Source organism: Nasonia vitripennis, chromosome 3 (assembly GCF_009193385.2).
Source record: "Nasonia vitripennis strain AsymCx chromosome 3, Nvit_psr_1.1, whole genome shotgun sequence".
Lineage (NCBI taxonomy): Eukaryota > Metazoa > Arthropoda > Insecta > Hymenoptera > Pteromalidae > Nasonia > Nasonia vitripennis.
In genome coordinates, this window is record NC_045759.1 from 23,971,268 (window position 1) to 23,989,591 (window position 18,324).

Below are 18,324 nucleotides of genomic sequence, written 5' to 3' on the forward strand. Positions count from 1 at the left end.
GATACTCCCTTGGTAGCACGACCCACAAAACACATCCTCATTTTCTGTAATAACCTTTATTTTTTTTTTCAAATACAACAAGTTTGATTGTAGATCATCGTACATATGAAAGTGTACAGTAAATTCGCATCAGAAAATAATCAACAGAAGGATAAATCAACTAAACGCATAATGGAAATCCAGCAATACGAAGTGTAGAAAAAACGTTCATCGTGCCTCTATCGAACAATGAATCTAGCAATTCCTCTGTAATATATAAATTGCCGTGTGTGCGCGACGCGACACTTTGAAAAATGCATTTATCTTACATAGAATAATATCAAAAAGTCGTGAGAACCACGTGTAATTGTGCTATGAATCGAGCGTTACTCGATCACTTCTTGCCGATGGAGGCGATCAGGGCCTCGACCTTCTCGATGTAGAGCTTCTTCGCCTCCTCCTGGCTCATGCCCTTCTTGCCGTTCCAGGCGTCCCACTTGGCCTTGCCTTTGAAGTCGAGCATACCGGGCCTCGCTTCAGAATGAAAAATCAAACGGCAAATTAGGCTTCCGTCTGGTCGTAATCTATTCAGCAAAAATCAAACTTACAGGTGTTGCAGTCTCCGACGGTGGCCTGCTTGTAGAGGGCGTAGAGCTCGAGCAGGTCGGCGTCCGCGGGCGACGAGGCCAGCTCCTTCACCTCCTCCGCGGCTTTGTTGAAGTTCTGCGAAGAAAGAGCGATTTAAAAATTCCGCTCCCTCGACCCCGAGTATACGCGCAGAGCCCCGTCGGCAAGTCGAGGCACCGATCTTATCGACCGAGCCTAATGACCTCTGCTCAAGTAGCGAGAGAGCCACATCGGAGCATACGTGTGTTATTTGTTCGCCGCGATACAACAAAGCTCGCGAGTCTTATTGCCCGGGAGAAAATTGCAGACTCGACACACGTAGGCAGTCTCTCAAAGTCAGCGAGCACGCGGTCGCATCGGCCGTTTCGTGAATTCGCGATCGCACGACCGCGTGGACATCGCGGCGTGCCGGTGTCCCGCTACAGACACAGGCACACAGAGAGCCTCGAAGGGAGCGGTGCCGCCCTGTGTCGCTGCCGACTATACTCGTTCACGCTCAGATGTGTGTAAGGAAGGAAAATACTGACCTCGTCGAGGGACATGATCGCAAGATAGCTTCCAGTGGACTGCTGATCGAGTGAGAGAGATAGCCGGAACTGCGATGAGCCGAATGTGCGTCGGGCGGCTGCTGCGGGCAGTACTAAAGCCAAAGGCAGCTGCAAAAGGCGAGTCAGACGCGCCGGCGGAGAGGAAGGGAAGTCGCGACAAGAGGAGAGGTCGCATCGGAGGAGGGGAAATTCGATAAGCCCCGCGCAAAGCGTGCATTGCGCTTATAGCTGCTATGAGTATAACAAGCCATGTTCGCATATGGGTAATATACTCGTACTCGCGTTATCGGGATGCCCCGTCTCTCTTCCGAGTTTGCGAAAAGTTCGCCGAATGTAACGAGACCGGGTTTTTTTTTTGCGGTGAGTAACGAGCGTACGTGCCTTATAATGTAATGCGCGCCTTGTTAAAATTTAACAATGAACAATGTAACGACTGCATTGCAACGAACAAATTCCAGGCATACAATGTGTGCTGTGTTCGCGGACAGTCGTCGATTCGCGCGAAGGTCGGCCTCGACGTGCAGTAGACTGCAGTGTGAATGTGCGAATGAAAAAAGCCAGTAACTGTAAATCGATGATTATTGGAATACTTTAAAATATATATATATATATATATAACAGAGTCTGGTGGTAGAAAAAGGTACACGCAGATCGCTTACAAAAGTAGTGAGGATAAGTAGCCTTACAGAAGAAGAACACCTGCATCAACATATGCGTATAACGAATTAAAATACAGTATAGGATAGACACAGCAGCGTCGCCTCAGGAGTGAAGGATGCTATCACTCCTCCTCCTCCTCCTCATCCTTGTACATCTCGAGGAGCTTGTCGACGAGCTTGATGTAGGCCTCCATAGCTTCTTCTTTGCTCGTGCCCTTCTTGTTGTTCCACATGTCCCACTTAGCCTTGCCTTTCAGATCGAACATTCCCGGCCGACCTGTGTACGTGTATAAAATTTCAACGTCAGCTCTCGAGATAACGCACGATAACAAGTCCGCCGCGAATAACGAGCGAATCTTTCTCCTCGTTTGAAATATGGAGATCGCGAGAATCGACTCTGTCGACTCGATCGAAGAAAAGAAAAGAAAAAAAAAAGAAAATTTCACTCCCTCGCATACGGCGAAAGGGACGACGACAGCGAGTATGCGCATAAAAATGAAAGTGCATCGCGTCGTAAAGAGTATCAGCGGCGCAATTCTCTTTCCAGACAGCTATACGCATCGCGTATAAAATAGTGAGAGTTTCGCGTTAATAGGAAAATCAAAGCGCGATTCCCATTGTCTAGCAGCGCGAGTAATATTGTAATCGCGCTCTCGATCTTTTATCGACGTCGAGGCATAAAACGTCGACGTTTCCACAATTCCGATTCGAAGCATAATATACGAGAGAGAGAGAGGGAGAGAGAGCATTCGAAGCGGCCGGGCATCGCGTTGCAAAATCGGCCTTGAAAAACGAAACTCGTGTGTGTGTGTGTGCGTTATATTAGAATTATTTCGGAGCTTTCGTTACCTGTGTTGACGTCACCTACGGTCGCCTGCTTGAACAGCGCGTAGAGCTCGAGCAGTTCCAGGTCCGTCGGCCGCTTCGTTAAGGTCTTTACGCGCTCGGCGGCATCTTCGAATCTCTGCGGAGATATAAAACAAGTGGAGATAAGCAGCGCACTGTACGAGAGCATTTTCGGCCTCTGAACGCGCGATTAGAGGCCGAAAAATAAGCGGCGCTTGCGCAACGATTTTAATGCTCGTATATAGGCTCTTTGACGCGCATAAATTTTCAAAGTGCATAGTCGTCATGGCTGAAATCGATTACTTTAATATTCGGCAAAAAAACTCTACGCTTCGTTCTCTTGGTTGCGCAACTAATAGAGGATACTTTTAATTATCGCGGATTAAAATTTCAAATGCCACGCGCTTATATCCTAAGTATGGCCGAAGAAGCGAGGAAACATCGTTCAACTGAAAATCCACGAAAGACAAGAGCGCGCGCCAAGGTCGATCGCAGCTTGAAGAAAGTGCAATCGTACTACGGCAGCTGTATTATAATCGTGCGGGCATAGGATAATTATACGGCGCTGGAAACGTTTGCGTATCTCCCGTGTACAGGTATTTTTTCCACTTTGCGCAACGAGTTTTTACATAATTGCAGCGCGTTTCCCGGGAACTGCGCTTACTTAGACAGTGCCGACGACGACGCGAACGAAAGCAACAAATCGGCTGGATTACTTAACCGGTATCGAGAGAGAGATAGCGAGCTAATATAATAATGAACAGCGTAAAAGAACACGTACCTGCTCGAGCGACATTATGTGTGACGTGGTGAGAGAGGAGGTATAGGAGTTGTAGATCGGCTGACGGCTTGATGACTACTGGATTTTAGATTCGGCCGTTTTCACGCTTATGTCACACACAGGCGCATAGGTTACGCGCGCGTGTCCGTGGATAGCCGAGCTGGTGGGGATATCTCGGCGCTTCGCAGGCTCAACTGCATCAGAAAGAATATACAATGAGAGAAAAAGGCAGGATAATCGCGAGCGATTAGGCATGTGTCCCCGGCTTTGCCTTATAACCGAGCGAGTAGAAAGAGTCGGGAGCGCGGAGAAGAGAGCAAAGGGAGCTCAGAATGCGGCAATCGGAATTCCAGGCTGCCTGACGCACGATCCTTTCCACCCGCTCTCCGCTCTCTCTCTCTCTCTCTCTAGCGCTCGCGCGTACATTCTACGGATCGAGCAGCTCTAACGATCTCTATTCTCGATCGATCGGTTGCGTCGCTACCTGTGCGTGCCTGGATTTTCAGTAGTCCCTCTCGTCGGATGCTCGCAAAAAGATGGACGACGCCGGCACACACACACAGAGAGAGAGAGAGAGAGAGAGAGAGACGCCGCGGGTATACCTGCGCCGAGATCGCTATGGAATGCAACCGCTCTCTCTCTCTCTCTCCTTCTCGTTTTCGCCACGCCTCCGCCTGGACCTGCAAGGGTTAAACCCTGCGATCGTTTACTGAGGAGAGAGAGAGAGAGAGAGAGAGAGGACTTGAAAACACAGCGTCGGATGAGTCAGCTTGCGGAATACGAAAGCGGCGGCGACGGAGGAGAAGCGGTTTGACAGCAGTCGCGATTTTTTTCCAGGTATCGCGAAGCGCAAGAAATCGGCAGCCGAATGATCCCTCGGAGGAGGGAGGCGCGGATCGGTATATCCGTGCACCGATCTCGATAATCCCGTACATCGGCCGGTTAACCCGGTATCTCCCATTTCGCGAATCCAGCGCGATCCGAGCGCTGTGTTCTTTCTACGCGTATACACTCGTATACACTCGGCTCCCACCTCTCGTCTCTCTCTCTCTCTCTCTGCGGTTGATCGCTCGGTTCGTTCGCCAGTGACGTGCCCCAGTCGCGGCCCCTCCACTCGGCCGCGTCGACTCGCACACAGGCAGACAGACAGACAGACACAGCGCAGCGCTCGAAAAATCTACTCTCGGGTTATCGAGTATATGCCGCGCGGCAGTGTGCGACAGGCGCAGGCTCCGCGCGCTTCGATCCTTACAACTCTACTTCCTCATCGTCGTCGGCATCCGTTGTGAGCAGCGGAGATCGTTGCGAATCGGTCGCAGTCGGCTCTCTCTCTCTCTCTCTCTACTATTGTGCGCGATCGCGACATTCCACTCGGAGCCGAGTACGCGAGTCCATCGTGCCGCGGTGCAGATAACGCCAGCAGTGTAAACAGTGTGTGAGAACGTGCGGGAGTGTGTGCACGAGGCAGGCGGCTTATCGATTGCTTTTAGGCCTGAGTCGATCGATCGCGCAGCGTCTCCAATACTCCTGTCGATTCGTTTCGCGCCATGTGCCGCCGTCGCTGCTGCTGCTGCTGGACGACCGAGCGATGGCGTTGAAGGTACTAAAACAAAGTTTAACGGCCTCTTTGTCGCGCGATTATATTTTTCCAGCAAACACGTCGGGAAACAAAAGTCAAACAGCATCACGTCTCAATCTAACGGTGCGCCTTTTACAGAGCCGTCTCTTATCTCCGCGATAGTCCATTGGCTCGAGCGCGTGTCTATTGATAAGCGCTATCTCGCTAATTTAATCAGAACAATTACTGTAACGGACTCTCGGAGAATGAGCGTCTTCCAACGGTCGCGATTTTTTCTCCCGTCCATTACGCGCGATATTACGCACGATTCCCAGAAAGACAGGAATGTGTTCGCAGGCAGCTCCGGACGCAATGTTCCAGCGGCGCTTTCCCCTGACTGACTCAATCTCAGCAATTCGAGCGATGTAGTGTAGGAATCAATTGCAAGTGAGCAAAAGAAAAAAAAATCAGCGATGATGAGTCCCTCGTCGACCTTGGCGAACCGAAGCTTCCTGTACGGCGGCGGCGGCGGTGGCGGCGGCAAGCCGATCGGCATCGATAATCGCCAGCAAGCGACGTCCAGCGCAAATGGGACGTCGGCGGCGTCTTGCCTCATCGGTGACAAAATCGTTTACGCGACGCTGGACAGCCTGGCCTTGAGTCGCAAGCCTCTGCCGTTGTCGCCCGTCGAAATCGCCGAGGACGACGAGTCGGAGAAGAGGAGCAGCGGAAATGGAAGGAGAGAGCAGCAGCCGAGAGCTTCGCCCATCGTCAAGGTCGGTATAATAATGAGCATACGCGCTGCAGCTTTTGTTTCTATGCGCTTTCCTTTTCTTGCCGCGACGTGTGCGCGAGGCATACGGATGAGCCGCGCTCTGATGGGATTCCCCTTCGATCTCGGCGATGCGCTTCTCTATACGCGTTGAGCTCTCTATCAGTTGATTATCGGCGAGTTTCGAGACAAAACGACGAGTTTGCCGTGTTCGATTGTTTTGAAGCTTCTAAAAATATAACAGCGCTGTCGCGCAATGAAAGCCGGAGATAAAGCTCGCATCGGAATGCGGCAAGATTTTGTTTACGAGAAGCCGATCACGTTGGCTTATATATATATCATATTATAAACTTTGACTGGCGCTCGCACGTGCTCTTTCGCAAATTTATCCGCGCACCGCACACGTGTGACACAGGATGTCGAAACAGCGTATACTCACACATGCGCAAACGTCCAGCACCATTCGCGCTCTCGAGAGCAATTATTTGCTTCTTCTAGGCCTCTTTTACCGGCGTACTTACCGTTGGGAATAACGTTACACGCACCTGCGAGATGCTTTCCTTGGATTTTTCAGTTAAGAGCCTCGGAAAATAGCGCGACGATATTGGCATCGGGCGTGTATTACAAAAAGGCCAAAAATGTATAGTAGAGCCGCGGCTCTAGCAGATAACGGTACAAATCCGCCAAGATCGGCGCGAGATACACACGGAGCTGCTTACGAATTCCGCGCCAACTCGCGTAAGAAATTCAGCCGCGCTTTCATGTTAATTACCACTTGTCCGTTTCTTTTCTTCTCTCGGCTCACGCGCACACAACAACGCTGACTCTTGCAGTATTGTCGAGAGAGAGAGAGAGAGAGAGAGAGAGAGGAATGCGCGGGACGTAATCTCGCGTACGTGCAGCCTCGACTAGCTTGCGGAATCGCGGAAATCCATAAGGATGCGCGCGCTCTTCGGATTTTTTCTTATATACTTATTATTTAACTGGGCAATGTTTTCTCCGATGCGATGCGCAGGCGAAGCTGCTGCCGGAGGTGCCGCCGAAGCCGCACCTGCAGCCGGCCTTCGAGAACGAGAGCGACAGCGGCAGCAGCGGCTACAACAAGAGCAGCTCCAGCAGCAACAGCATCTACGGGAGCTACGTCAGGCCCAAGTACAGCCACCCCTCGCTCAGACCCAAGCCCCAGAAGGACGGCAAGCCCGGCGAGAAGAAGGAGCGCAGGGAGTTCAGCTTCGCCAAGAACGTCCTGCACTACGTGCCCATGACCAGCCGGCGCTACTACCGCAAGTCCCGCAAGTCCCTCAGCAGCGCTGTCAGCAACGACGAGCGGACCCTCAAGAACCGGAGCCTCTCGCGGGACGAGCTCAAGTACGTGACGATCTCGCAGCCGAGCAACTTTGTCCACGTCGCCTCGGCCACGAGGAAGAGCCTCATGGCCGAGATCGGCGGCAACGAGAGCTTCCTCTCGAGGCGGCTCCCGGTGAGGGGCGAACTCACCACCGACCTCGACTACGACGACGTGGGACCGCCCGCGGTGAGTGACGCGATGCGCATTTTTTCACTTTTTTCACTTTTTTCACCGAGGCAGAGCAGAGGTCTATAAATATGGAAATTCCAGGAATCCCAGGACACCAGCAGCGAGAGCAAAAACGTCCAAGAGGTCGATGCGGAGCAGGACGCCTACGACGACGTGGGTCCGCCTGCCCCGAACTCCCCGGGAAAAGAGGAGGAAGAAAAGCCGGCCGACGAGCAACGGCTCTACGACGACGTGATGCCGCCGCAACGGAGCAGCAGCTACGAGCAGCTAGCAGAGGAGGATCAGCCCGACGAGGACGTCTACGACGACGTGGGCCTGCCCATGCAGAGCTCGAGTCGGGAGTCCCACGAGCGGGTGAACAGCTTGTACGCCGGCTCGAGCCTCGCCGAGAGCATCCGGATGGCCTGCAGCCACTGCTACGAGAAGGAGAGCGAGTGGGAGGACGAGGACGCCGAGCTCTACGGACTCGAGTCCGGGTGGGTAGACTTTCTAATCTCCTATCGTTCGAAGAAAACGAGCTTCGAGCTATAACGAGAGCGGGCTATATCGCTCGATCGCGTTCCAGCCAGAAGATCGGCGGCGAGCACCTGCACTCCAGCAGCGTCTTCCCCAGCAAGAAGAAGCTTTCGGTCCAGCGATCCCGGAAGCTCCGTCGCCAGCGCAGCAAAGCTTCCCGCAAAAGCTCCGGCCGCTCGGTCAGTCGAACCAGGGCCAAATCGAGCGAGAACGTCTACGGTGAGTGCGGAGCTGCTTCCCGTGGCGCACGTGGCGCAACGTTAATCGATTAGGACGAGAAAGCGCCAGCTATTTTTCTCCTCCCAGCATTTCTTCGCACAATCGATCCCCTTTAAGAAGGAGATGTTTTCTCACTGTTTTTTCTTTTTCTTTTCTTTTTTCTTGTTTCACGCGACACGGGAACGAGGCATTTCTCCGCGTTGCATTATGAGCGTTACTTTTACCCGCGGCTTTCCTTTTACCTTTGATATAAGTTTACGCGCACTTTCCATCTTCCCGCGCGCGGCTAATGAAACGAGCAGCGCTTTCCCGATTTTTCTCTCGTTCGATCGCGTCGGCCGATTGTCGAGGCACGAATACACTTACATATTGTACGCGGCCTTGACTTTGGGAGATGTTTGCTACGCGCCGGTGCCATTGACCGCGAGCGCGAGCGACTCGGCCCCTCATGCGTATGCCTGCTCGAGGCTTATGCTTCTGCCAAATCAATCTTTCTCTCGAGAAACAACTCTATCGTCTCCGCGGAATTTATCTCGAAACTGCCGCGCATACGCTGCAGCGGTTGGCCGAAGGAAGATGCGCGCGGAGGGAATGCGAAATGCGCGCCGCGCGAGTGAAATACAGCCTCGCGGCGTCGGGACTTGTGTAAATCTCTCTCGACGCTCTTTTTTCTCCTATTCAAGCCGATAAATTAGTCTGACGTGTGTTACGTACGCGTCGAAGGCCAATAACCTAAATACGGCTCTGCGCGCTGTGGAGTAGCGATAAATATTGTAAAAGATGTACGTGAGAGAGAGAGAGAGAGAGAGTTACGTTATTTATGTAATAAATGCGCGCCGCGCAGGTTGATAAACCGGGCGGAGAGTAAAAATGGTCTGAACAATATCTTGCCTCGCGGATCGATTCGAAAACCAGTAGCATCGGCTCTCGGATATTTCGCTGGAAAGTCGCGGCAAAATTCCAGCCGTATCCGCAAAAAGCCAGCTGCCCTCGTTAAGCTGCGACGACGAAAGCTCGGCACTTTCGAACGAGAAACCGAGACTCGCTTTTCCGCGCGAGCGTATGTATCGAGGGAAAAAAGCAAGTCCCGGTAGCTCTTCGCGCACGTAATTCGAGAGGAGCCGCAACGACTTTCTCCTCCGTTAGCGATCGAACGGCGCTTTTGCCAAATCGATGCCGATGATTCAGGGATCGTTACCAAACTTTTCCTCCTGCTCGATCGCTTCGGGACACAATGTATTTACGATTTCTCATAGTGTAATGGATAGCGCGGTCTTATCATCGAGTCATGTGCGCATTTCCCGAAAATTAATTTCCAGCGCTCGGAGCAGCGATTTCCTCAAAACCGAGCCCACTTGCATCATGCGAATACGAGAAAGTTACACGGCATATATGAAAATGCTGCTCCGCCCCCCTCTCTCTCTCTCTCTCTCCTTTCCGCATGGCAGAAAACTTTTTGGCACCAGTCCCGATTTCTCCGCTCGCTCGACGCACGGCCCAGAGTAGTTCAGTGGATACACGTATGGAGTCACGTATATGTACCTTTGCTGCGTCGCGTTGTCAACAGGTGCCCTGGACTAATGAACGAGAAACTGCCGTTGCCGTGTAGTGTGCTTCTCCTCGATTATAGCGCTGCAATGCCTGAACAGGAGATAGTCGATGGGGTAAAAATTGATAAGCGCGCTTGCGACACTATAGTCTCTCATTAGACAACTTTCTCGGACTTTGCAGCGGGAAGCGAGCTTCCTCATTTCTTGCTTATCGATTTCTCGATGAAATTAAATCTTCCCGATAAGCAACCTCGTACGCGCGTGGAATAACAAAACTGCCGAGAGTTGTATAGGAGAGGGAAAAAAAAAAAAAAAATAAGCCTGAGAATTTAACATTGCGTCTAACCGGCGTCGGCTATTACTACTTACGCAACTCGTATTTCTGGCCGGCGAAGATGAGGCTGTTTGTTAATTTAATTCTCTCTACGCGGCTGGCATATTTTTAGCCTAGCTCTTCCTCGTTTCAATGCTAAACTCGGCGTTGATTGTTTAAAAAAAAAAAAGTAAATAATAATCTCTCGTCTCGAGCATGTATAAGCAAAAAAGCAAAACGGCTCGTCTCTCTGCTACTCGACGATGCAAGACGCGGACGACATCGAGAGAGCTCATCTCTTCCATACCGATCTTCCCAGTTCCACTGCATCGGCTTCATCCCAAGGACTGGCTCCGCTGGAGGATTAAAAATCGAGCCACTCGCTTACGTATGCAGGCTATATGTATTGTATTACAGGCAGCTGGCAGCTCGCGGCTCTCGCGTATACAGCGCAGCGCTGGCGGACTCGAGGTGAAAGCGCGCGCGCTCTCAGTCACGGCCGAGACGCGGCGGCGCGCGCACCTCCTTGTAGCGCCAGCCCGTGTATATTATACGCGTTTATATACATATATACATATATACATATATACATATATATAGCGACTTTGTACGCGTTTTTCCGTGCTTTCCGCATCCGCGCGCGAGTGATCGGTATCGTGCAGCGCAGAGGGACTCGCGAGATCGGCGAGACGGATCGTCATGAGATGAGGCAGAGCCTGAAGACGCCCTCGCGGCGACCCAACACTCAAGGTTTGAGAATGTCTGTGCTGTGTGTATGTGTGTGTGTGTGCGTCTGTGGACGGGAGAGCGCGCGTAACGAGATCGAGAGAGGAAGAGAGGACTGCATGCATGTAGGCCCTTGCCGATCCGGTCTCTCTCTCTCTCTCTCTCTGCAGCTGTCACGCAATTCGCGCGTCTCGACACGACTCGAGGAGGCTACCGTTTTGGCTCTCTCGGTTACGGGAGCTGAGCATGTACACTCTTTTGTAGCGCGCGTTTGATCAAAGCGTTGGGCAATCGGCTCTGCTGGAAGTTGCCGCTGCTGATGGAATTGTCAGGTTAACGAGTTTTCTTTGTAGCTCGCTTTTCTTTCGATACTCCCGGTAATTGCTCGTTCTGGAGATTCCATCTTGTACGAGTTTGCTTCATTGCCAACTGCCCGTTGAATGGCCGGCACCGCCAATCGATTCCATCGTGTAGACACAATACATACCTGAAACACTCTCGACTCGTTTCGGCGCTCTCCCGATTTGGTAAGATCGCGGGCCGCTCTCGCGACCTTGACGACTTGCCTGCGTAAGTGTGTGTGTGTGTGCGTGCGCGTGAATAAACCGTGAACGTTTTCGATGCAAAGTGGCTGTGAGTCTGGGCGCGGGTTCGATCCTGCTGTTGGGCCCGACGAAGAGAGAGGAGGAGCCGACTCGGCGAGGAGAAGAGCTCGGAGCGTCGCGGCGCAATGGAGAGGAGTCGAAGGGACTGGTGCAGCTACGGCTGCTCCTCGAGGACGATCTGCAGGAGGCGTCGCTCTACATCGCCGAAGGTGCTTGCCTAACTCGACTTGCGCTAGCTAGCTTTACGCCTGCAACAATGCCATATTGTCCTCTGCTCTCGAATCCACTGTTTACCATCGGTTGCGCAACTGCGCTAGCTTTTTCTTTTTTTTTTTTTTTTCACCAAAATCACGCGTCATTACGTTTAATTGCAGCTAAGCCGAATTAAAAAAGTGCGGTCAGTGTCAGTGTACGAGAATCCGCTCGAGCGCGCTAATTTGCCCCCGGGGAATTATCGGATAAAGTTCCGCGCGCGTAACCCTTTTCCCGGCGCCGTGATATATACCGAATCGAGCGGGGCTTGTCCTTGATGGCGGAAGTCCATCCGCATAAATGAATTTTAGCTCTCGCGAGGAAGCGCCATGTGCCAAGCGGGAATTAGCATTCGGAGGTGGGCCAGTATATATATATAGTGCATACGGCACACCCAAGATTGACCAAGCGACCAAGCGGTGTGTTAACGTTACGGCCCGGGACCGCCTTGTCGCGTTAGCCACCTGGCATGATCAGATGGAGAAGGCGCCTGTAATAATTTTCTTGCCGTAACTCTTCCGCAGACTCGTCGGACGACAGCAACTACGAGAGCCTCCAGACCTACGAGCCCGACGACTTCAGCAGCGACTCGGACAGCGAGACGAGGACGGCCGCGATTCCGAATCCGACGCTCCAGGAGCCGCCCAGCCGTCCCATCCCACCGCCGCCCCGAGAGGCCAGTCTCCTCGGGCACACTCTGGGCCGGCGCATGAAGATGCTGCGACGCTCCTGGATCATCACCAAGGGCAGCCTGGGTCGCATCCGGCGGAGGGCCTCGGGCGACGGCGAGCCCAGCACCGCTGCTGCTGCCGCTGCCGATAACAGCAAGTACTTCTGCAGCTTCAAGAAGCACTTCGGAAAGAGCTCCGCCAGCGGCCTGTCCACGTTTTATCTGGACAAGGGCTCGGGCAGCGGCGGGGACAAGGAGAGCGAGAACGAGAAGAGCAAGGAGGAGCGGATTTACACAAACGGCAACTGGTACAGGGAGGTTGGCCTCTACAGGCAGGAGCCCGAGCCGACGAAAGTGGAGGAGCAGGCCGCCATAGGTATAAAACTCTTCTGGCGTCATTAGGCGGCCAAAGGCGCGCGTGCCTCTGTACGCTACGTTGTCATCTCTTTTACGCGCTCTTCCAGATCACTACAGCGTCCTGGCCGAGGAGCCGCTCTACCAGTTCTACGCGTTGGACGCGACGCGAGTCGCCTTCGAGTCGGACTCTGACGGCTACGAGGAGGTGAGTCGCTCTTTGCGCTGTTGTATGAATCGGTATAAAAGGATCGACGTGATCGATGAAATTACAATTTTTTAATTGTTCTTTACGTGCGTTATACTCAGGTCGAGGAGCTGGCTCCATCATCGGCGACGACGGACCTGGCCAAGCCCGGCCACCGAACGCTCTGGTGCCAGACGCCACAGGTCATAAACAGCGGACTATTGCGTAAGTAATATTTTTATAATGCCGGCGACAAATTCTTTTTTACCTAACCGAATAGTAAATATTCACGACGAACACGCAGAGAGCCTGTCGACGGAGGAGCGCAAGATCCAGGAGGCCAAGTTCGAGATCCTCACCTCCGAGGCGTCCTACCTCAACTCCTTGAGGGTCCTCGAGAACGAGTTCGCGAGCAACCAGGAGCTGGTCCAGGAGATCCTGACGTCGGCCGAGCGGGACAAGATCTTCGGTATGGTCCCCGAGGTCCTCGTCGCCTCGGAGCGCTTCCTCGCCGAGCTGGAGGGCATCTGGCGGAAGGACCCCATGCTCCTCGAGCTTCCCGACCTCCTGCTCAAACACGCCGACAAGAGCTGCCAGGTCTACGTGGACTACTGCTCGAACCAAGTCAGCATCGACACGAGCCTCAAGGAGCTCAGGTAAGACGACGGCGGCTTCTCATCGTCCCTTCGAGGCGCGAGACTCGAGCGTTGTCTTTTATGTTCGCAGAGCGAAGAAGGGCTACAAGTTCCTGGAGACGGTCTCGCGCATCGAGACGCGACCCGCCTGCCAGAGTCTCTCGCTCCACTCGTTCCTCATGCTGCCCATGCAACGAATCACCAGGTGAGCAGATGAGCGACGCTTTTTCCCATGCGACGCGTTGCGCGCGAGATTTCTCATATCGGCTTTTTATGCGCCCCCCCCCCCCCATAAAGGCTACCCCTGCTGGCCGACGCCGTCCTCTCGAAGCTCAGCGTGGAGCACGGCGAGCGGCTCAGCTGGCAGAGAGTCCTGAGCGCGCTCGGCGACGTCGTCGGCAAGTGCAACGAGGGCGCGAGACTCGCCGAGCGCCGCAACGAGATGGACGCGCTGGCCAGGAAATTGGAGTACTCCCCGAAAGTGGCGCCGATAACGCTGCACGACCGCGAGCTCATACGCAGCGGGACGGTCGTTCAGCTGTCCAGCAAGCACGACACCGAGTACAAGCTGACCTTCGGCAAGAAGTTCCAGAAGACGCCGCTGATGCTCCTGCTGCTCACCGATTACCTTCTAGTCACAAAGCTCAAATCGAAGTGAGTTTCGAAGTTTCGCCAGCCTGCTAGTGGCACGACTATCGACGCTGATCGACCCTAATTTTCCATTTTCCATTTTCCGTCTCCATCGGCAGCTCGAACGAAGAGACCTTCAGCGTGATAGAGACGTGCAAGCGCAGCATGCTGGCCATCGAGTCCGCTCCGGAGGACTCCCCCTTCGCGGGCAGACACGCGATGCTCTTGACGCTGCTGGAGAATCACGCAGGTCGACAGGTGGAGTACGTGCTGACCTGCGAGAACGACACGGAGAAGGAGAGGTGGCTCGACGCGGTTTCGCCGCCGAAACCGAGCTGCCTCGGCGAGACCCTCTACGAGTCCTGGGACTGTCCGCAGGTCATGGCTCTGCACTCGTACGCGCCAGTGCAGCCCGACGAGCTGACGTTGCAGCCAGGTGCGTTGAATGTTTCTTCGATAACTCACGCCCCGAGAGCACGTATCCTCTTGACTTTAAGTGTGCCCGATCGATCGATTATCCTTTCAGGCGACGTCATAAACGTCCTGCGCAAGATGAACGACGGCTGGCTGTTCGGCGAGAAGCTGCTGGACGGGGAGCAGGGCTGGTTTCCTGGCAACTTTACCAAGGAAGTCGCCTCCGAGCACGTGCGAGCGCGAAATCTCCGGCAGAGGCACAGGTTCTTGGCGCTCAGCGGCAGCGTGCTTCAGCGAAGAGCCAAGCAGTCGCTCTCCCTGCTTTAGTCTTATATGTACCCGTATACGTGACGCAGGTGCACCTTATTTTGAGACTGGATACGCGACGATTTCCTTGTACATAATTACACGTGTTTACGTTGATGTTTAAGACAGTGTGTCGTGTAAATATTTAATTTATGTACCTACGTATGATTATTAGGAATAAACTGCGCAAGACATTTTTCGTAACAAAAGTACGTGTAAATTTATTCTGTTTGTATTCTATAATATAAATACATTTACAATTGTGTAAACCGTTTAATAGATATATATATAATCTTTTTTTTTATAAATATATAGTTTATTCTCGTAAAAACGGTAAATACTACATTCAACTTTATAAAAATCTAAGTGGTTATGCGCGGTTGAATTACGTCGTTCAGAAAAAAAAAAGAAAAACGGAATGCACTCATTTTCGGGGTATAAAAAATACTGTACAGTCGTACGAAATTCTCGATAAATGCATTAGTTTAATAGAGTGGCTTTCAGAGGTGTAATATAGTAAGTAACGTAAATATTTCGAAAAACGTTTCGACATTTCTGAGAGTAGAAGAAAAATAGTTAAGCATTGCACTCGCGAGTCTTCCGTGTCAAAGTCTTTGAGACTGCACTCTTAAATTCCCTTGCATAGGCGCGATCAATTATTTATCACAAGTGTTGTTCAAAATTCAATCGATGATGCACAAACGCGACGGCGCTTATATGCGCGATCTCGAGTATCCGCCCGATTTGACCTCGAATAATCTCCGTACGAAGTAAACCTGCAGAATGGTGGTAGCCATGATGACCACCACTTGGAGTATCGACCAATTCTGGACGTAAGAGTTATTGTTCAGGAGCAAGTTGTAATCTCTGTCCTCCCGACTCCTGCTGAAGTGCTGCATCTGGAGGACTTCGTATATGTTCTTTTCCACGCCGACGAGTGTACCCTGCAAGTTCGATCGATGTGAATTAGTCGCCATTACAGTAAAAAATCCGAGCGCGACGATTTCCACGAGGAAAAAACTCACCGTAACGTTCTCCACGGAAAGATTCATGTCCTCCAACTCCTTGGCAAACTTCTCCCATTGATCATACCTGTAAAATTTCGATTAAATATATTGATCGATGACCAAGCTTTCCAAATACGTCGGCGTTCAATAATACAAGGACAAATACCAACCTGATGACCGTGAGGTACAGATTGACGAGCTTTCCAGCGAACCTGGAGAACTGGTTGTCGACGCAGACACTGTAGTAGCCACCATATTGGGACTGATCCTGGTAGTCTGCATTAGCTCTCCATTGATAGGGGTGCACAATCTCGCCGGACGGATTCCTCACAGCGAAGCCGGCCTTGCCGTCGCCGCCTCGCAACACCTGCAAGACAAGGCGCGGACAATTAACAAAATATCATCCCGAGCTATACAATTAGATTCCGACTGCTGCAGGGAACGTACTAAATGAATGCAATTTGGCAGCGCGGAATTGAATAAACGGGACGAATTAGAATAATCAAGCGTATGGCGCTCGTGAAAATTTCGCTAATCCAATTTGAAGGAATTACAAGTGCGCTCATAACAGCAGCAGCAGCGACGTCTCGGAGCAGCTCGTTACCGCCGTGTGTTTATACACCGAGGCTCCGCTGTCGTCGTCGTCGTCGTCGTTGTTTTCGCTTTCGTCAGCAAACGAAATTGCCGACGCTGCTCTGGTTAAAAAAATCTCGTTTTCAATTAACACTCGAGCCTCTCGCTCTGAGAGAATTAAAATCGGGGCAGAGTCGGCTAGAGCTATAGTGTGTAAACACCGCTTTAGCGCGACGCACACGGCGACTTTCACTCGTAGGTATACGGTGCGCTCGTGTATACGTGTCCCTCGGCGGCGGATATTTTTTGGAGGCAGCGCACTCGAGTGTGCCTCTAATGTACTATATGCGGGATATACCATATGGGACGACACGGCCAGATGCAGCGGGTTGAGGAGTTGAGGAAAAATAACGAGGGCGATGGAAAAAATGAACGAATGAAAAGCTAATCCCCCATCGGCGAGCAAACGAGAGCAGAGGCGCAGCCGTACCGAGGCTCGAAAATTCCGGGTCAAGTACATACGCGCGGTATCAGCGAAAGACGAGCTTGACTCACTTGGAAGCTGACGTAGAAGGTAGCGCCAGGGTTGACGTACTGGAAGTAGCAGTCCTCCTTGCCCGGGTCGATGTGGACCTTGTAGTCCATGGCGACGGCCGGCAGGGTCTCGTACCAGGGCTGGTTGCTCACCGGGGCGGCGTGCGCCGGCACGTGCTGCACCGGTGGCGGTTGCTGGTGCATGGGTACCTGTTGCTGCACGGGCAGTTGGCCCTGCATCGGAGCCTGTCCCTGCGTGGGCACTTGCTGCGGGTGCATCTGTTGAGGTGGCACGGGTACTTGTTGCTGCTGCATCTGCGGCGGAGGCGCCTGCTGGTGGTGCATCTGCTGCTGCTGCTGCTGCTGCTGCTGCTGCTGCGGCGGAGGTGCCTGTTGCTGTTGGTGCTGGACCTGGCCGAAGCTCGAGGCCAGCAGGAGGAGCAGCCCTCCGAGGAGCCGCATCTCGTAGAATTTACAACTCACACAGGCGCGCGCGCGCGCTATAACCTAACTCTCGCTCCGCGCTCGAGACGGAGCAGCGCTCTATCACCTGTTAAAAGCCAACGAAGGAGAGCCGTGGCGACGGCAGCAGCGCCTCCTCCTACCACTTCTGCGAGCTCTGCCTGCTGCAGGAGGACTCCTCATCGGTGGGGGCACATAACCTCACTCGCTGCTCTCTGCGGCGGCGAGTAGAAAGCGACGTTCGCTGCTCCGCTCGATCGAGTGTCCGACTGTCTGCGCGGTTGGTTCGCAAAGAGAAAGGACTTGTACACCTGAATACTCGGAGCGCGAACTAGCGTACACACTGCAGCGTATACTGCAGAGTGTATTCGCTCGCGGTGTTGTTGCTGCCCGGGCGATTTAAAGATGGCGACGAGGCACGCGTGGCGCTACGCGGGATTGCCGTCGTTCAGGCGCTCCTCTCGGTTAATCATGCATACCTATATAGACGCAGCTTTTTCTTTTCGATTTTATCGCCGGCTTTTGATCTCTCTCCCGCCGTTCGCCGCGGCCTAACGTACGCGCGAGCGCGGTTTACCGGATTGCCTGCTGCGGCCGAGAATTTCTTTTCTTTTTTCGCTCTGCGAAAAAATGCGCCCCGTGTAATACTTTTACGACTTTGCAGCATTGCGTGCTCGTCTGCTCTCTCGCGAAGTGAAGCGTTCGCCGTAATTGACGGAGTATTATTCCATTTGGCTCGGTCAGCTGCTCGGGAAAAACAGATAAAAGCTCTTTCTCTTTGAGGAATCAGAACTTCGGCTCAAATCCTTTAAAACTCTTCAAAGTGGATTACCGGCGCGGCTTTGTTTGTTTTTCTAGACCTCGCAGCCGAACGAGTTTATAAATCGAGATCCGTTGGAAGGGAGAAAATATAAAAGGCGGGGTTTATCCCTCGCCGACTCTAAAAAATCGCAGCCTCTTTACGTCGCTCGAGTCTCGGCGAAAATTTTATCGGCTCGCTATGCGCGCAGGAGCGAATAAATCCTCGACGGGGGGGGGGGGGGCATACAATTCTAGTAGTGAGC

General features: G+C 52.7%; 4 protein-coding genes across 7 annotated transcripts; 1 reads left to right on the plus strand and 3 right to left on the minus strand.

Annotated features, from left to right (window-relative positions):
• Window positions 1–40: 40 nt before the first annotated feature.
• LOC103315286 (putative acyl-CoA-binding protein) lies at window positions 41–3,517 on the minus strand. The gene is made up of 5 exons (XM_008208128.4): window positions 3,441–3,517; window positions 2,663–2,777; window positions 1,134–2,090; window positions 588–702; window positions 41–513 (listed from the first exon to the last, which is right to left on the minus strand). The coding sequence occupies exons 3-5, from the start codon at window positions 1,146–1,148 to the stop codon at window positions 374–376; spliced, it is 270 nt and encodes an 89-aa protein (XP_008206350.1). The 5' UTR covers window positions 1,149–2,090; window positions 2,663–2,777; window positions 3,441–3,517; the 3' UTR covers window positions 41–373.
• LOC100117027 (putative acyl-CoA-binding protein) lies at window positions 41–6,629 on the minus strand. Of its 4 annotated transcripts, none has more exons than XM_016983950.3 (6): window positions 6,612–6,629; window positions 3,441–3,477; window positions 2,663–2,777; window positions 1,134–2,090; window positions 588–702; window positions 41–513 (listed from the first exon to the last, which is right to left on the minus strand). In XM_016983950.3, exons 2-4 carry the CDS (start codon window positions 3,453–3,455, stop codon window positions 1,936–1,938), a joined length of 285 nt encoding a protein of 94 aa, XP_016839439.1. In that variant the 5' UTR covers window positions 3,456–3,477; window positions 6,612–6,629; the 3' UTR covers window positions 41–513; window positions 588–702; window positions 1,134–1,935. The 4 variants fall into 4 exon arrangements, with proteins under 4 accessions (XP_016839439.1, XP_032454209.1, XP_032454207.1 ...); XM_032598318.1 differs by lacking the exon at window positions 6,612–6,629 and adding an exon at window positions 4,043–4,455 and having other exon boundaries at window positions 3,441–3,634; XM_032598316.1 differs by lacking the exon at window positions 6,612–6,629 and adding an exon at window positions 3,925–4,454 and having other exon boundaries at window positions 3,441–3,634.
• On the plus strand, window positions 4,562–14,893 carry LOC100121650. Its single transcript, XM_031927896.2, has 13 exons — window positions 4,562–5,040; window positions 5,356–5,774; window positions 6,786–7,304; window positions 7,389–7,783; window positions 7,873–8,042; window positions 12,013–12,534; window positions 12,623–12,720; window positions 12,822–12,924; window positions 13,004–13,355; window positions 13,426–13,539; window positions 13,632–13,988; window positions 14,084–14,400; window positions 14,491–14,893. The coding sequence occupies exons 2-13, from the start codon at window positions 5,472–5,474 to the stop codon at window positions 14,703–14,705; spliced, it is 3,465 nt and encodes a 1,154-aa protein (XP_031783756.1). The 5' UTR covers window positions 4,562–5,040; window positions 5,356–5,471; the 3' UTR covers window positions 14,706–14,893.
• Window positions 14,879–18,213, minus strand: LOC100117107 (transmembrane emp24 domain-containing protein 6). Its single transcript, XM_031927907.2, has 4 exons — window positions 16,820–18,213; window positions 15,862–16,058; window positions 15,710–15,776; window positions 14,879–15,628 (listed from the first exon to the last, which is right to left on the minus strand). Exons 1-4 carry the CDS (start codon window positions 17,258–17,260, stop codon window positions 15,398–15,400), a joined length of 936 nt encoding a protein of 311 aa, XP_031783767.1. The 5' UTR covers window positions 17,261–18,213; the 3' UTR covers window positions 14,879–15,397.
• Between the last annotated feature and the right edge of the window lie 111 nt (window positions 18,214–18,324).

Excerpts from the sequence above, each read along its gene's own strand:
- LOC103315286 (XM_008208128.4), bottom strand. Across the intron at positions 514-587 it reads CGTCGGAGACTGCAACACCT|CGAGGCCCGGTATGCTCGAC; the intron begins GTAAGTTTGATT and ends TTCATTCTGAAG.
- LOC100117027 (XM_016983950.3), bottom strand. Across the intron at positions 2,091-2,662 it reads CGTAGGTGACGTCAACACAG|GTCGGCCGGGAATGTTCGAT; the intron begins GTAACGAAAGCT and ends ACACGTACACAG.
- LOC100121650 (XM_031927896.2), top strand. The coding sequence starts at position 5,472 with ATGATGAGTCCCTCGTCGACCTTGGCGAACCGAAGCTTCCTGTACGGC. Across the intron at positions 5,775-6,785 it reads GAGCTTCGCCCATCGTCAAG|GCGAAGCTGCTGCCGGAGGT; the intron begins GTCGGTATAATA and ends TGCGATGCGCAG. Across the intron at positions 8,043-12,012 it reads ATCGAGCGAGAACGTCTACG|ACTCGTCGGACGACAGCAAC; the intron begins GTGAGTGCGGAG and ends ACTCTTCCGCAG.
- LOC100117107 (XM_031927907.2), bottom strand. The coding sequence starts at position 17,260 with ATGCGGCTCCTCGGAGGGCTGCTCCTCCTGCTGGCCTCGAGCTTCGGC. Across the intron at positions 15,777-15,861 it reads CTGTACCTCACGGTCATCAG|GTATGATCAATGGGAGAAGT; the intron begins GTTGGTATTTGT and ends GAAATTTTACAG. Across the intron at positions 15,629-15,709 it reads TTTCCGTGGAGAACGTTACG|GGTACACTCGTCGGCGTGGA; the intron begins GTGAGTTTTTTC and ends TCGAACTTGCAG.